Source organism: Channa argus, chromosome 3 (genome assembly GCF_033026475.1).
Source record: "Channa argus isolate prfri chromosome 3, Channa argus male v1.0, whole genome shotgun sequence".
Lineage (NCBI taxonomy): Eukaryota > Metazoa > Chordata > Actinopteri > Anabantiformes > Channidae > Channa > Channa argus.
This window is the reverse complement of record NC_090199.1, coordinates 20,049,317-20,067,420: the sequence shown is the minus strand read 5'-3', so window position 1 is coordinate 20,067,420 and position 18,104 is coordinate 20,049,317. Positions and strand designations below refer to the sequence as shown.

The 18,104-nt window shown below is 37.8% G+C and overlaps 1 protein-coding gene across 7 annotated transcripts in view; it reads right to left on the bottom strand.

Moving 5' to 3' along the window:
- LOC137124272 (zeta-sarcoglycan) overlaps positions 1–18,104 on the bottom strand; it is a 315,366-nt gene that overhangs the window by 14,989 nt on the left and 282,273 nt on the right. For all 7 annotated transcript variants that reach the window (XR_010913939.1, XR_010913938.1, XM_067499090.1 and 4 more), the window contains one exon: positions 3,392–3,515. Coding sequence is in view for 5 of the 7 variants with exons in the window: in XM_067499090.1 (XP_067355191.1) it covers positions 3,392–3,515 (124 nt within the window). In the remaining 2 variants the exon portion in view is untranslated. The remainder of the gene's footprint in view (positions 1–3,391; positions 3,516–18,104) is intronic.

Below are 18,104 nucleotides of genomic sequence, written 5' to 3'. Positions count from 1 at the left end.
TGATGCAAAAGTGTAAGAGAAGATATTCTAGTTGAATGAAATATATGTAAATTACATAAATAATTTAAGATTTGAATTAAGCAACAGTTTTAAATAGTTGCATCACCATTGGCAGTATTTAGCATAAATTTCAAAACTTTAAGTTGTGACAAAGTACATTGAGAGTATTTTTAGATGGGGTGTGGAAATCCTTGGTATCTGGTGGAGCAGCTTGACAAAGCTCTCACTCCTTGTTGTTTAGAAGACAGCTTCACATCAACACCTATTTGACAGTTTGACTGCATTTTACTTATTTCAGAAATGTTTCAAAAGTCTTGCTGTGGACTCCGTGCCTGTGTGTCTACCTGTTTAGTTGACCTCGTTCAGAAAAAAAAAAGGTAGGTCAGAGTCACTTTTAAGTTGACAGGGCTTCGTATTATTAAATAATATAAGGTTGAGAAATGTGTGTTTGTCTCATGTAACTGAGGAAATGTGACACGAGCATAGCAAACTTCACTGGTAGTGACTTGAACATGCATGTATGTAAAATACATGCACCTGTTCTTTGTTAAGCACTAGCCAATGATTTCTACACACCTGACTGTTGATTTGAAACAGGAGCAGCTCCCTCCTGTTTCAGAGTCATGTGTTTTGTCGCCCATCTATCCACACTAGCCTCTTCTGACTAATTATAATATAAGTATGGATAATATGCACCTTCCGGCTAACTGGTACTGCATGTGCAATTTGCCCCTACTGAACCGTAATTATGGTAGTGATAACAACAGATAGCAGCCATTTAATTGGGTGATAACTTTTGAAATGGGTATGAGTACAAAGAGACACTGAACCAAAAGAAACAATCCCCCCACTTGAGGTGTGATGAGGTGTAATCATGTTATTTTTATATCTATGTAATTCTATAGCTCACAAATTTCCTGTTGGGCACTGCAATTATTTGGAAAACTGAGCCCTTCTTAATACATTTACACACGCTGATAAGAGTCTAGTGGCATTTATAAAGCTTAGTGAAAAAAGGTTTTCTTTCTGTATATCTGTGTATATCTAACGGGTGTCAAAGTAATGGGTAAGGTAAGGTTGCAAAGCGGTGCCCACAAAATCCTTCAATTTTAAAAACCTTTCATGGGGTCAAGCCTCACCAAAGGGCCACACTACAGCAGTGTGGTTCGTGCTATTGTTCACTACTAATATGAAGACGTATTTATAAAGGGATGACAGAGACAGGATGAAAGGGAGAGAGATGAAAAGAAAGCATCAATGGATGAAGAAAGAGCAGAAAGAGACAATGGAATACACAGAAAAGACAGAAAGGAAGAGGTGACAGAAAAGAGGTAAAAATTATAATCCCCCCACCCCCCCTTTCCCTATGAAGTGACAGCCACAGTGATGTATAACCCTGGCAGTGGAAAGTTAATTAGATAGGCTGGGTTACTTAGAGATGAAGGACTAAGAGGCTGAGAGGGGGAGATGGGAGGAGGAGGATGAGAAGGAGTTGTCAGAAAAGAAAGTTAAACAAAAACAAAGAGAAAAATAGAAAGCAGGAGGGTGAGGAGTGAGACAAGAGAGAGAGAAACAACAGTGAGAGAAAAGACAGAGAGAAGATTGGCAGCATGGAAATACAGCAGGAGGGGCATGGTAAGGTGTCGAAAGGCTGTCAAAAAAACGTCAGAAGTGTTTTTGTCTTCATACTCAATTCAAGTGTAAAATTATACAGCTATTATAATATGATAGGTTCAAACACCGTAATACAAAAAGTGCACGATTGGGTTCAATCCAAAACATAAATGATAAGCCTCAGTCTCTTTCTGCCACTGGCACTGCTTGATTGGCTCAAGGACACGTTTAAATGTGCACCCCCGAGCCTGTGAATAGATGTCTGCCCTTCATCGGAGAAGTGCATGACCCAGACAAAAAGAAAAGGATGAAAACAAACACCATCAGGCCCTGCAGACTCACAATGCTACTACTACTACGCCCCCAAAAAATGTTTACTGCAAGACACTTCATCATCCACATTTACAAGTGGAGATTCACCTTGAGATTTTAATACTTTTGCACACACACCTTAACCTGCAATTTTGTGTAGGATAAATAATTTAATGGCACAAAAAATACATTTTGCTCTAAGCACCTTAAACTGTTGTAAAAACCCAGCTTCAAGGTTCTCGAGTGCTTCATAGCTATAGATGGATATAAAAAATGTGCTTCAATGGTGAGTTTATTTGTATCACTGGTGTATGATTGTGTTTTCTTAGCTACTGTGCTTCACGAGAGGCTTTACTTTAACATTACATTAATTTTCTAGTACATCATAAACAAAAATTCACAGTCAGTGCAATAAAAAAGTTTTACTTGCAGAAGATATAGTCAAACAGTTTCAAGGCCTGATTTGTACTTAGTGATGTGATTTTCATCCACACACTTTACAGTGTTTGCCCTCAGTATACTGTGTTGTACAAGAAACAAGAAAAAAAAAAAAAGAAAAAAAAATTAAAGGAAAAGGGAGGATTAAAGTTAAGCAGCAGGACAAGGGAAGAAAAGAGACTATGAAAGAGGATAAGAAATGAGGAATGAGGTGTAAAAAAGGCGCATCAAACCCTTACAGCTGTTTTTAGAGACTTCAGCTATCTGTTTGTTTGTGGGGGGATGTTGATGCATGTGAGGTTATTTCTGAGAATGCAAAAGTGTGGGTGTGTGTGAGTGTATGTGTGTGACTGACAATGACAGTAAGTGCAACGAATGAGAAGAGGCCATTCTTCTGTTAATTACTGAGTTAATGGCACACTATGCTCCAGCGGACATGCAACATGACAGGCTGATGCGCACGCACGCAAACACACACACACAGTGCAGAATAATGGCTAAGTCTGCTTCGGTGCTCACGCAACGTGGCAGGCTGCTATGCAAAGAGCTTGACAGCAAGATAGGAGGCTAACAATGATACACACACATACAAACACACACACACACAGCTGCAGCTGACAGGGAACCTCATCAAACGAGCTTTAATGAAGTCACTTCTCCCAAATAGAAAAAGAGGAAGAAGGGAGGGATGAAAGGAGAAGGAGAGAAAAGGAGGACAAGGTCGCCTGGATTGATGACGCTCATTAGCCTAATAAGGTACTTTAATGAAGCAGGCCCAACACTGTAGAGTGCCACAGAGGCTACACACACACACACTCTCACACAAACACCTCACTGATTTTGCCAGTTTATGTTGTCCATTATATTTACACACGAACACAGCTACTTTTGTTAGCCTCTCTCACAAACAACCAGTCACCCACACACAGCCAACACAAACACAGACACACACTTGCATTAACTGGACTCTCAGTTGTGCAATCAGACAGATACTCAAACAAAACAATGGATGCAAACACAATCTCACCTCTCCCTCTGAGGACTGCAGGAGGAGATCTTTTCTACAGGAAGCTGTGAAGTCACCTACTCCAGCATTGACCTCCACCCCTCTGGGGGCCTCCAGGGTCAGGGTCCGAGTCGGGGACTCCAGCCTGAGAAATGTAAAAACTCTTTAGTCATATATTTAGATTTTCAGTCCATCAGCCTCAAACTGGGTTTGTACTGGTAATACATTAACAATTAAAGAAAAAAAAAAACTACTCACACTAATTCAGTGTTTAGTTTTTACTAATAACCCTCAGGGAGAACAACAAACTGTTATGCTGAATCAACTCAAATTTGATTATTGAAATTGATTGATTGTAGTTTTTTTAAATGAAAGACATCATAGTTGTCTTCTTTTTTTCCTTTGGGCTGTTCCCTTTCAGGGGTCGCCCCCGCGAATCATGTGCCTTCATCTAACCCTGTCCTCTGCATCCTCTTCTCTCACACCAACTAACTTCATGTCCTCTCTCACTACATCCATCCTACACTCTTAGCTTTCCTCTTTTCTCTCTGCCTATGGACACGCCTTCCTCCTTTTCTTCTTCGACCAAAGTAGCGTGATTTCCACCAGTACCCTGCAGGTCAACAGCACCGGCGGTGGCCGTTGTTAACCTGGGCTACGACCGATCCGTTATGGAAGTCAGATTCTGTGTGGAAGTCATGATTCGCATGTTTAATTTGGCATGTGTTTTACGCCAAACGCCCTTCCTGACTCAACGCTCTGGATTTATCCAGACTTGGGACTGGCTCAAGAAGACACTGACTTGTGTTTGGTCATTTTGTTAGCTGTGTTACAATTAAACTTTGTGATAAGTATATCAGATATCAAAAAATACAATACAAAGATGCCAGTGACACGGTGAGAATGATAATATATTTAAGACTGAGTGACTCAGGGTGTGTATTTGAAAAGGCCTCTTTCAGAAAGGCGTCTTTGGTTGTTCTGGGGATCAACACATGCTTACAGTACATACAATGCATATTTATCATAGCTTTATTGTGTCCCTGTAAAAATAACTGTAATGGCAACAACAGAGGAGTATAGGTGCAGAAAACAGTGTGCTTTTCTGGTTTTTGTGTTGTTGGTAATAATACTGCTGAAACTGAATTAAAGAGGCTGTTTAATGAAATGTCAAGTGTCATCAAGTGACATAAAACTGTGTTTTTTCACTCATAATCATTCAGCATTTTCATTTTTTACGTCTGTTACAAGATACAGTGACAGAGCTTTAGATTGACTTTCAAACAAATTGTACTGAGCAGTAATTCTCTCTTTTGTTTCAATGAAAACATTAATGAATGGGTAGAAAGAACTGTTACTGCACGGCTAAAAAGTGCTCTAGCCATGGTTGGTGTCACTCCCCTTGGAGCATAAAGGGTCAGTACTAAGTCTGTGACTCAAAGTTGAAAACAATATGAGATGATTAAACAGCTTGGCAGTGTTAGATAAGCACAGTGCTTCGCTCAAGGGCATGTTGGCAAGTGAAATGGAATAAAGAGCCCTTCCAGCAAAGCAGACAGAATTACAATTTATGAAAATGGAGAATAACAAATTAAACAGCACATTCACAACAAAGATCAAATAAGAAAAAAAAAGGCTTTCGCTATAAGGCCTCTTTTCCTGTCACGCTTTGCTCAAAGGCACTTGAGAAGGTTGGTTGGTTTCCGATTCCCTACTGAGTAGTTGAAGGGACATAACATTCAAGCCAAAGGGTAGATTAACTGAACTTTTGACATGCGTCCAAACAAACAAACAAACAAACAAACAAACAAACAAAAAAGACATAAACAGCCATCAGTGGCTTTGCCAAAGGCACTTTCACTGGCTATTTGCACCAGGCTTTTTTATTTTAATGTTTCCTTTACAAACATGCCATCTATTACATTCTTGACCTTAGGTTTTCCTCATTTTTAAATCGGTAATAAAAAGACATAGCATATCTACACATTTGTCAGGTGGCAAACTCATATGTCAGTAACACAGTTTGACCATCCCAAACTTTAAAAATTTTTATATCGCATAAAGTTTTCGATACTGAAGAGAAAATGTGATGCACGCAGTAAGAGGACGCATGGAGAAAGGGATGAGTATTAGACTGTAACTTGTATGATAATGTGTTCATTTCTTAAACCACGAGTTCAAATCAATTCTGTCACTGTCAGTAGCTGGCAACACAAAACCCCAGAAAAGTGATGCATTATCGAGTATGACCAGGATGGATGGGCTTCATAATAAAATTGCCACAATTATTGATTAACAAGTGAAAAATTGGGTCTGAGGTTTCATACAAGTTTCAACTTGATTAACTTTGGATAATTTATGTATTAGAGGATCGTCTGGAGGCCAGTGTTAACTCTATGTATTTTATTGCCATTGCTTAAACGATGATGTGCATAATTTATAAATAGGTCTAATGCTCATGTACTTGTGCGATCAGCATTTTGATATGGGCCTGGTTTTCATGGGTTTTAAAAATACTTACTACAATTGAGTGAAAAAGTTTGCCTTCCCTTACTATGAAATGACAAAAAGAGTAAAAAAAAGAATTTTATCAACATTAAATTTATCCCAAATCACTGAAATGGTTTCTTCATCACCAGGACATAGCAAAAGTGGTCAAAGGAACATTATATTATATCAGTGCAAAACTTTGTATCCAAATTCATAATAACCTTTAATGGTAAAATCTCGTGTTTGATAAAAAAATAAAAATAAAAAATCTGGATAAAGTGAAGGAAGAATGAATGCAGCCCAATATCAGAAGATTTTAAAGCAAGGTCTCCTACCAGCGGTAAAAAAGCTACAAATGAAGAGCCAGTGGGTAATAAGGCAACGATGCAAAGCAAAAAGCAAAGTCCACTCAGAAATGGTTAAAAAAGAAGGTGAATGTTATATCAGGCCTGTTTACCTGGACTCTCCAGACTTTAATATAGTTGAAAACCTGTGGATAGATATGAAGAAAGCTGTACATGGTAGACAACCAAGCAATCTCATAGACGTGTAACAATTAGGAAATGAGTGGGCTATAATTACACCTGAAAAGATACAAGTGCTATTTAACTTTCTTTTTATACACTTCTTGACCATTTGCGTTACATCTGATGATGAAGAAACATTTGTACTAAGTGAATGTGCATTAAATATGATGTTGATTAAAACATTTTCTTTTTTTTTACCCTGTTTTGTATTCAAAGTAGAGAGATGCAAAGTTTTGCTCTCAACTGCATTAAGTTGTGAATTAGCAGAATTTAGTATATGGAATACCATACCAACTTCACACGCCCTTTGAGATAAACTGTTATTACTACGTTGAGCTCCAGACTTCACTTTTAGCACCATCTTAGGTTTAAAATCTCAATTATTGTGAAGAGAATATCTTTACAAGTAATTACTTTCCCTCCAGCCACAGCTGAAATTTTTACAAATTAGCAGTTATCAGCATGCTAACACACAACAATTTGGAGAAAAGATTATAGATCATACCTGCTAAACATTTACATGTCAAAACAACATCTCTGTAAACTTGGTGCCATGCTGATTAGCATTTAGCTCAAAAGCCCCTGTGTGCCTAAGTCATACAGCTAGTAGCATCAATGTTGACACACTGTTGTGCAATAAGTTTTTTAACTGATTGCACTTGCATTACAAGGACACGCGCCTTAAAAGACTTTGACTACACACCTATACAAACACAATCCAAGCACACATATAGACATAAAGTTTCTAGTCAGGCCCCTGCATGGATGTGTTTTTTAATGATGCAGCTATCAGGAGTCTGTAGCTAAGCCGTTATCTTTGCAATTCATAATTATTAGAGAAAGTGGTCTCCCCTCCCTCTCTGCTTCCATTCTTATGCTCTTCCTCCCTTTCACTCTCTCCTAAGCCAACAATCCTCGGCCCCTCCTCTTTCCCATAGATCTGCTTTGACCTTGAGTTGCGACAAGACCATTTTATACAGCATCCATATTTGTCCAACCTGACAAGATAAGCAGGATAGAAATACATAAACATGAAAAGGTTTTTATCTTGATTCATTTATGGAGAAAACCAGAGGAAGAAAGGGAATGGGAATGTTCACAAGGAAGACAAAGAAGAAAAGACTACTTTATACATATTCTAAGAAAAAAACGTTTCGTTGAATCCTCATCAATTTTTCAACAGCCTGTCATTCACAGTTCACCACTTGATGCTGTTATGGTGCATAAAACTTAAAGGGATTTCAGCTTTTCAGTGATACTGAGGATATCTGATTTTAACCTAAGAGGTCATGAGAAACAAACAAACAAACCCCCCAAAAAATAAGAAATAGCATTTCATTGAAGGTTGACTCGTGGGAATTTGCCTTGAGATCACTTACCCTACAAACTTAGTCTTCTGGCCCTGAGATGGAACTGAATTCTTTTCGGGTAAATAACTTAATTTTTGTATTTTGTTGGAAGAAGAAGAAAACCTTGCTGGAAATGTTAAAATCTAGTCTTTTTAGTGTGATTTATATTTCCCAGAAGACTTGGCTGACATTCATCTGCCCTTTTCCTCTTCAGAACCAGTGAAGGCCACACCATCTTATCGCCACCTTGCCATTTGGGATGCAAACCTTTAACCTTTTCACGCTAAATGCTCCATCATCCGCCTCAGTGCTTCTGCTGCCACCATCCAACCCTGACCAAGCACTTTAAAAACATTTCAAACTTTAAAAAGTTGTGCTGATTGATGCATTCAAACAAGATTGAATACAGAAAAAAGTGACGGCCTTTGACTTTTAGAAAGCTGGATCATAACAGAATGCAGAAATATGACATTTCCAAAGCCTCCTTATTTTTGTAGTGAGTCTGTCTTCGGGTGAGGAGGGGTCACACAACATGTTTAAATCATCCTAAAAAACTAATAAAAAAAAAAGGGGGAAAGAGGAAGCCTTTAGCTGTTTTAAAAAGTTATAAAAGTCCCTACTGAGTTACTGAGGTGGGACATGGGAGAGTCAAGGTTGTGGAAAGAACATGTGTGTGTGTGTCTCTGTGTGTTTCTGCACCAGCCCCCCCCCGAAACAAAACAAGAGGTTTGTGTTTGTGCGTGTACAGAACAGTATGTGCAGGAATTTGTCGTAAAAGAAAAGGTTAATACCAATACTTCAGCAACTGTGGATGCTTTACTTGGTAATTCCAACTAAACAACTCAAGTGCATGACAGAAGGTGCATATTGATGATCAAACATTTTGCCAAGGAATTTGCAAAATAAGTTTAAGAGATTTCAGATACAGTGCTCACCGGCAGTCATTTTACCGCACCCAGCAGTTTCTGTGTCTGCACAGTTGTCTTTTCATGATGTTCAATGTTTCATACATCTGCCTTTATACAACACACTGCCTGACAAATCTGTGAGTTACTCCAAAATGACTTTCAGAGGCTCTTGCTGTCCTCCTTGCTGTGAAATGTAGCCGAGGAAATGGCTAATGGCAGAGTGTGCAAGGAGAAAAAATGTCAAGCAATTTCATGCCTTTGTGCCTCCGTTGGGGAGCCAAGCTGATAATTTAATCAGTAGTGAAAGACTAGCTTCACTCCTCCACAACTTCAGCCATTAAATCCATTGTTCATTGACTTGTTTTTGTTAAAAACTAGACAAAGTTCAAGAAAGACATTTACATTGACAAAAACAAAGTAAGGAATAGAATGTATGGATAGGTAAGGAAAACATGTACCGTAAGTTGCATCCTGTCTAATGGTGATTACATGGTACATCTCCACCTGATGGGGCTGTCACGATATTAGATTTTCACAAAACAATTATTATGACCAAAATAATTTACTTTACCCATCACTATACTACCATGTTTTCTAAAGAAATTAGTTTACTTTGTTTTATTTTAACCAATATTGACAAATGAATTATTCAAAAATGACATGTGTGGTGAGGTAGAGTCTGTAAGCGTTACTCTTCAAAAAGAACCATTTCAATTGATAGCAAAAAGGGAAACGGATGAACGGACAAACAAAGGATCTACATGACCTAACATCTTTTTTTTAAATCCCCCAAACTCTGGCAAGCTAACTATTATCAGGTGCAGATGGACTGTCACTCTCTTCTGTCATGTATTCCGTCTGTCATGTAATTTAGAGCTTTAGTAGTAGCAACTAGCATTAAGATGCAATAGCGCCTTCTTAGTTGGAGTGCCAACCATTTACCGACTCTGGAATATCTATGATACTAATGTATGTGTTTTGTTCCACATGATATCAGTATTTCATTTTGATTATCATCAATACTGTTAAATGTAAAAATGTAAATTAAAAAAAACAAAACAAGAATACATAATTTGAAAACATGACACTCTAATACTGGCAGTATTTAAAACAGTATGTAGCTTTTCTGATAACAATGAACTCATCAAAGAGCACTACTAGCATCCTCATTTATGAAGTATCATATTGTGAGTTTAAATTAAAATACGGTATATCTATAGTGTAGATAAAATAGGAACAATAAACAAAAAAGAAAACCCGAAGGCTTCCATATTGTAAATATGGCTGTACATTAAAGTCCATCTCTCGCTCCCAAAGGGAAAACTATTTTAAACTGTTTTAATACCAAGACACAGATTTGTTTGCTGCTTTTAAGTCAAGGAGGAAAAAAGACAAAGTGTCTGAAAATAAAAAGTACGTTGTATTTCTTGACACTTGAACATGTGAAAACAAAACATAAAAAGGTAAATGTGTGTATTTGCTCTGTTCCCATGTGTAGATGTAAGGTCAGAAAAACAGCAGGGCAGTCTATAGTTTCTTTTAAGAGCTCTGTCTCAGCATTTTGTACAGCAGAAAAACAGAGCTCCATCACAAGGGCGAGGAAAAGACCCCAGTATACTGAATTTAGTCTTTACAGTGTGTGTGTTGTCTCACATTTTCTGTAATGCAGCATGGCTTTCATAATGATGTGATGAGTGGTATATTAAGCAGTCCAGAGAAAGCTGAAAACCAAACCTTTTTTATTCAAGTTATCTCTTTAATCAAAATAATATTGACTGATTAATTCAAATATACACCACTGAACATTTTCAGCTGCACAAGCAGAGATCAATGTTGGCCAACATAAGGCTCAGCATGATGCTGGAATGAGAAACTTTAGGCATCTGCTACAGTCCTTGTTGGATTAATGACATCTGTGGCAAATATATTGCAGTCCCTGTTCTTTAATATTCCTGGAAAATGGTACTATCTTGTTCTTTTCAAAAGATTGGATAAAACTTTAATGATCCCTGTGGGGTAGCTGGATATTTGCAGCATAGAAAATGATACAGATAAGAACAGAACAAACAGAGTACTGGAGATAATTCGATAAATGATTGTTACAACAGAATCTTTGAGGATTAACAAACGGATTTAAAAAAAACGAAGAAGAAGAACAGAGTGTTTCCTCACAGAAAGATTTACCGGTTAGAATCATATCTGCGAGTGTACAACTGTTCGTATAATCAGTTGTACAGATGGAAGAACGTATGTTGGGAAATGAGATTGAGCATGTCACTCTGCTCCCATAAAAACTGATAAAGTGCACGTGGGAATGGGATGTAACCGCACTGTTTCACTTTAATGTACAGAAATCACTGGCTTCACTGCAATCTGTGCTAATAAGGTTAAAATAGCTTTGTGCATTTTTCTAACTTATTAGATACACTTTTCATCATGTATTGTAATCTTCTTTAAAATCAAATAAATCTTCCCAGTGTAAGCATATTTGCATATTTTCTTTATTCACTGACTCCATGTACACTGCATTGCAAATCAATAAATCGGATTCTTGAGGTATGAGTACAGATTTAAGCCAAAAAACTGTGTTTTTCCAGAAAGTTTAACTTCATATTCTAATATAAGAAGCAGGGATTCGTCACTAACTGCAAATGCAGACCTTTACCTGTAGGTAGGTATTTTTTAAAATCAAGATATTATGTGTGATATATAGATTAGAAAGAAACATATCAAAAACAAAACTGTTAAAAAAAAAAACAATTTTGAAGAACCACTTCAGAGATGGAAAAATATAAAAACAAAAAGGTAAAGTGGATCATACTGTCCCCCTAGTGGACAGAAAGAGAAAGCAGCAAATAAAAAATGCATGGAGACAGAGCGGGAGGCCAGGATAGAGACCACGGGGAAGAGAAACAGTGGAAAGCAAAACCAGAGTGTTTTGAAAAGAAAAGATGATCCAACCAGAGACAAATACAATCATAAGATAACTCAGTGCTTTTCTCTCTTTCACTGCCTCATTGCCTGCCCTCCTACAGTCAACCTATCAGTAGTTCCCTCAATACTCCCCCCTGTCCCTCGCCTCATGGCTGGATTCTGGCTGTTCTCCCTCTTTTTCTCTCAGCTAAAAACTAGTAACAGAGAAGTCCCCATAGTAATAATGTCCCACATCCACAACCCTTTATCTTCCCTATTAAATTATTGTTTTCCTATTTATCTCCACCCCTCTAATGTTTACTGCTTTTAGTTTACCTCCCTCCAGTTACTTCTCTCCAACAGAATTGGGATCCTTAACCTTTACGTCTCCTAATGAATTGGATATTTTCATCTGGCAACACTTTTTTTGAAATTCTACAAAAAAATTCATTAACACAGAAAGGCCACAGCAGACGGGTGATTTAAAATGGGACCTTCTAGGTGTGAGGCAGCAGACCTAAAAGCCCCACCACTGTGGTTAATACATATTCATATTAAATTACTACATAATTAATTAGAATCCCATACTGTAAGGCCATAAAAGGTCAGATGCAAGCTCTTCAAGGGCCCTCTGTAGTTGGTAATCGTATTAACCCCCCCCCACATAGATAAATGGTTCGACCAGAACGCAGGTAAAGTTCTGGGGGTCCAAGAGTTCAGGGACCCTCTGTAATACAATACTGTTAATATTTCTAATTTTAAATCACCGAGCTCATGCAGTTAAAAAGATGAAAAAAAGACATCAAAGAGCAAAAACTAATGGCTTCCAAATGTTAAAAAATGACCAACAAGAGAATCACGATGCCTGAACATAGACACAAGCAGATAACAAAGAGATGAACAACAACAAAAAAGGTAACAAAATTACTACAATGTGACATTGTAGTTTCTTTTCATCTGGGACTCAGCAACACAGACAACAGAAACACATTTTGTATCAATAACAAGTTGGATTATGCCTTGGTATGTCCATCCATCCACCCATCTATTATTTGTAACCACTTATTCTTTTCAGGGTCATGGTGGGGTGGGCTGGAGTGTACCTATCTCAGTTGTCACTGGGTTGACCCTGGAAAAGGCTTCCAGTCTATCTGAGGGCCAAAAAGAGACATACACAGACAGACAAACATTCACACCTACAGACAATGTAGAGTCACCAGTTAACCTAACATGCATGTCTGTGCAAGGAAACCGGAGTAACCCACATCTGCATGGGGAGAACATGCAAACTCGCCCATCTTGGTATTTCAATTTGGCTCATTATAAGCTTACCTGTCAGACAATTTTCTGTTTACAAATAAACAGAACAGTTATACTGACTTCTTTCAATAACAACCACAATGCTGGTCTTCATCGGTGTGTCTTACAGCAAATTGGGGATGTTTCTTTTATTTGTTTACCATATTCCCATATTTATTTTTTGTGGCTGTGTTTGGACTGCACATGGAATGTTTGAATATCTATGTGTGTGTCTCTGGGAATTTATGTGTGTTTAAGTTCAGTGTTTTCTAATGTTATTTATCCGCTGTGATATCAGTGTCTAGCCAAAACAGCCTCTAGCCATTTTTAATAGTCTTTATCCACAGTGGAACATTTGGCTCTGTCACAAAATCTGATATTAACAGCCGTCTATCTTTGCAACGCACACACACATAAACACGACAGCTGAGCTAAAACATATACACATAGACTCACAAACACACTTCCATTCACACAAGGAACAGATGCGTGGCAATATGGTGGGACTGTTGAATATTTACTGGGTATTGTTGTTTTCAGATATTCCCCCTCAAGATGTGTACAACAGCAACCAATGATAAACAGCTGAGGATAAACAATAACTAACAAAGATAAACAGTAATCAACAAAGGCAAACTGTGACAGACCAACAATGTATGCAGTTTAATGAGGCGCTGTTCCAAAGCTCCGTGAAGCAATTCAAAAAACGGAAATCCCATTAATAGGCAACAGTGATCGGGAACAGTTCGATACATGCTAAAGATGTCAGCACTGCCATGTTACAATGAGACAACAGTAATGCCGCGTTACTTTTGATACAAAGCATGGTGCTGTACAAAACCTTTGGTTCCATAAATCGGTGTGAAAACACTAACTGAACATTTAAATGCATTTCCACTTTCCTTCCAACTCTGCATAACAGAGTAACTCTTTAAAGTTTGAGTTTGATGCTTTTTTCCCCCTAACATTATCTGACACCAGAGACGGTATTCTGTCTAATGCATGCAGCAAACATGTTTCCATCAAGGTGTTATCAAAACATATTAGGAAATAAACTAATTCCTAATACTAATACTAAGACAGGGCTTGCATGCACAAAAGATCGGTACGTAATATAAAAGTCCTGACAAACCAAAGTGTGACAAAGGCTTGTGTGTCTTTTCATTCTTTTCATCTTCACAAACTAAAAGTGGTTGGTAACGGCTCTTCAGTATTGCCTTTGTAGTGTCGTGTTTTATCCAGTGAAAGTTACTAGTTCATCATAAGATAGAATTTTAATGCTCATGGGTTCCTGCTTTTTCTTTGTTCTTTCTCTGATACAATCAGGATTGTCCTTGCAATGTTTTCAACCAACATCCCTTTAAAATGTTCCTGATCCTCATGATTATTAAAGAAAAGTTGCTATGCAGACATTAAACTGTGAAGCCTTCCTTATCTCAGGAAAATTGGATTTATCAACTCGTACTCCAATGAGCTACAGTACAGCTGTATTATATTGGAAAATATACACTTCTGATTAGGATGCTCAGGTGTCGGACTAAAATTAGTCCTAGTCAATTAGTCCTACCAGCAACTTCATTATCGCTAAAATGTAGGGCATATTACCAAACATTATTATCTGGTAAAAAATGACTACATCAATTTATAGAACATGACAAGTCAACAAGTCTAACAAACAGACATAAACACTCAGAAATCCAGATATACTATAGATTGTTCCCATAACTGTCCTTGCTTGTTATTCGACTTGCCTTCCCTCTCCCTCTTTGTTCTCAATGATTTCCCTCAATGTTTAATCAATAGGAGACCGAACAGAGCAGGGCAGGGCTGGTTGTCCTTGTTGTACCAAGGAAAAAGGAGGCATCGGATTCATCCAAAATTCAAGCCTGGTATAGCAAATTTTAGAAGATCGATGAACTTTAAGGAGTGCAAATATGGTTTTGATTCACTTGATTAGTGATGTGGTAAAATGTTCATTTAAAAAGTTGTCAATATGTTTAATAAATCGGGAATTTACATCCTGGTATGAAAAAGTCTTGAGTCTAAGGGTTTTGATCTACGAGCTGCATCACAGTTGATAAACTCCTCTAAACACAGCACATTCATCACTGAGATGAAGAGACAAAAAGGGTCCAAACTTGTAATCAATCCATGCATCAAAACAGAAAAATTAAAGAAACATACACGTTATTCAAAAACCATCATGCAAGTGAACTTCTTCTTTAAAGGAAACGGTAGTGTGAAGGGAAACCTTTTTCCCAAAGGCACAGTTCAAAGAGAATGTGGCTCATTCAAAATTTTAATGATTTCCAATTACTTTGACACAAACCCCAACTTTTTAATCAAGAAACAGCTAGGGGCAGGCTTAGTGACTGGGTTTTTGGAGCTAATTAGGTGGTGTATTTTGCCATCCCACACCATGCTCTTCCATCTGGCTGCTCATACAAAACCTGGATAAATCAACTCTGTTCCGAGACCCCTTCAAACTATGCTTGGGAAGTAGGCCTAATTCAGATCACAGCATTGTTTCTACTAGGCATTTGTGGATTGTAACCTCAAATAAAAGTTAAATGTGAACTATGCTTCTCTGATGTAAAACTTCAAAATAGTGTGTATTATTAGTTAAACCTCTGACTTTGGGTCATTTAAGTATTGAAAATAATGAGCGTTAATGCTCATCTTGTCAAATTCCACTCAAGACCTACTAAAAACCCATTTGAAATCAAGAAATGTGAGCCAATAAACATGTTTTTAATCTCAAGTTCAGCTGTTTGGAAACTTTTCAGAGTTTCCAAAAGGAGGAGAGGAAAATGGAAGCCACAGGATGATTTTCCTACCTCAAGCACTCATAACATTTTACTGTCAGTATCTGGGTTAAGGTGGAAGTACCCCTAGGACGCACGACCATTAAGTGATAATAGTACTCTTGTCATTTAAGTACTTACAGAGAAACAGGTTTAACAGCTTTTGGTGTCAAATTAAAAATCAGAAACCAGCAGGACATTTATTACATGGAAGGTTAGGATAAATATGATCTTGTAAGTTTGAAGAAATTGATTAAACAAAGGCAGATAATTGCACAGTTCCTTGAAAAATTAAATCTTAGATCTGAGCTTTTACAACTGTAGACAATTTTCCAATCAGATTTTCATATATTATCAGTTCCCTGTGCACTTGTTGCGTCATTCAGGGCACTGATTGAGACAAGGGTAAATGGAGTGATGAAACTGAAATTGAATGGAAATTTGAAGCCAAATTAGAATGAACTTTAACAAGTAGTTTAACAGAAACTCTGTTTACGCATAGTTCACATAGTTTCAGTTCAGTTTGTACATGTGTTAGGATTGCAGACATGTCACTTACAAATATGAATGTACAACTACTTCATGCTTTCATTTAAAATAACTTATTAAAGTAATAACTTTGACCACGGATTTGCAAGGAAACAAAAAGAGCTCTCTCCCATCTGAAAGTCCTGGGAGTCCTAAGAGTTTCCTGTCTTTGTCCTTTACAAATCTAATGTGTAAATCGTGGAGATATAGGCATCACACTTTTTAATACATTCTTAATAAGCATATTTTATGTGGAAATTGTTCTGTGTGTTCTTTTTGCAGGGAAAGCATTTTATATATTTGATATGGCTCCATATCTGAGGAACTTACTCCCCAAAACCCAAGTTTCAACTGTCACCCTACAGTATTTTTCCTCTTTCTACATAAGATCCTTTCCCATGCCCCTGATTCTGATAGGGCTCACAGTCCTCTTTAACTTTCTTGGATGGAAGGATAGAGAGATACATGGGGCACAGAGCACAAATCCTCCTGCGATGCACTTGCCTGAATTAGGGCTAACTCTCCCCAGAGAGTCTTCTCATGACCCCAGAACTTGGAGAGGAGAAGAATGCATGGAGGGAGGGATAAGAGGATGAAAGGGTGGATAGAAATACGGAGGTATTGACTGTGCAGCAGCTTGCTTCTCTCTGCTGTAGAGCCAGCAGTCAGAGGAAATTAGAGACCTGAAGTAACCCAATGTCCCCAGGCGTCAGTGCAGTGATGTTGCTGATGTGAGACTCCTCAAACTTTTTGGAACAGTTAATTGTTGATTGATTTTTGTCTGTCTGTAAAAATAATGCTTTTCCTTGCAGTAGTTTTCGCATTGCTGCCTCTATAATACGAGCAAAGACCAGTTTAATCCACTGGATTATGCTTCTTTATGCAATTTTGTATTCAAGTTTGTGTATTTATGTAACAACTTGTTTTTAGTATTGTGTTTTATTAATGTTTACTTTATTTTCCTGCTCCTCTGCAATGTTCTACCTGTGTTTCATTTGCTGTTTTGTAAAATGTTAAATGGTCACTGTACATAGTGCTTTACTCCAAAGTGCTTTACAGTGTTTTTATTTGCCCATTCATACAGTGACAGCATCTATCATGCTGTTTACTGTCTTGCCTAAGGACACTTTAACCTCTAGCCAGGGAGGTCGAAGCACTGGCCCTGTGGTTAACGGACGACTCACCTAAGCTCTTTAAAACGCCTTCCTTGCCAACTTGGGGGAAGTGTCTTGATATCCAGTTATTTGTTTTTACAGACTTTGAACTACTAAAGGACTGTAGAGATAAACATGACTCAGTTTTCTATTTGACTTTGGAAGTAGTAAATATGTTAGTGCTCACACAGCTTGATGGACAAGTGACCATGGAGCAAAAGAAGGTATGACAAGAATAGATTTGGGATTAGCACCTACTGTAGACAGACATGGAATAGGATTAAATAATAGTATGTTAATTACACTACCATCAAGGCTTAGTGACTGGCTGACTGTCAATCTAGCTTTCCAGCCACTCGTCTCCTTTTTGTTTGTAGTTTTTATAGTCTGACTGAAGCTCTTCCCTCTTTACCTCAGTCTCTGTCTGCACTTTTGGCACCTTGCTATTTACTGAGTGATTTCAGGACTCATGTCACTCATTTTCCCCAAAAACATCATTTGTATTTTGGTCCACATTCTCCTTGTTAACCACATCGCGAGCGTATTTATGTGACACTATTTTTTCTCCTCTGTTTTCACTTTGTCGACTCAAAATCTTGTCTCAAAAAGCGACACCGCTCAGTGGTGAGAACAAATGCAAGAAACAAAGTCTGATGTTGTCATCTGTCACAAGTGAAATGTCGAGAGCAAATCAAAGCACTGATATGAAACTGTCAAACAACTAAAAAGCTAGATGTGGAAAAAGGATGATTAGACAGATAA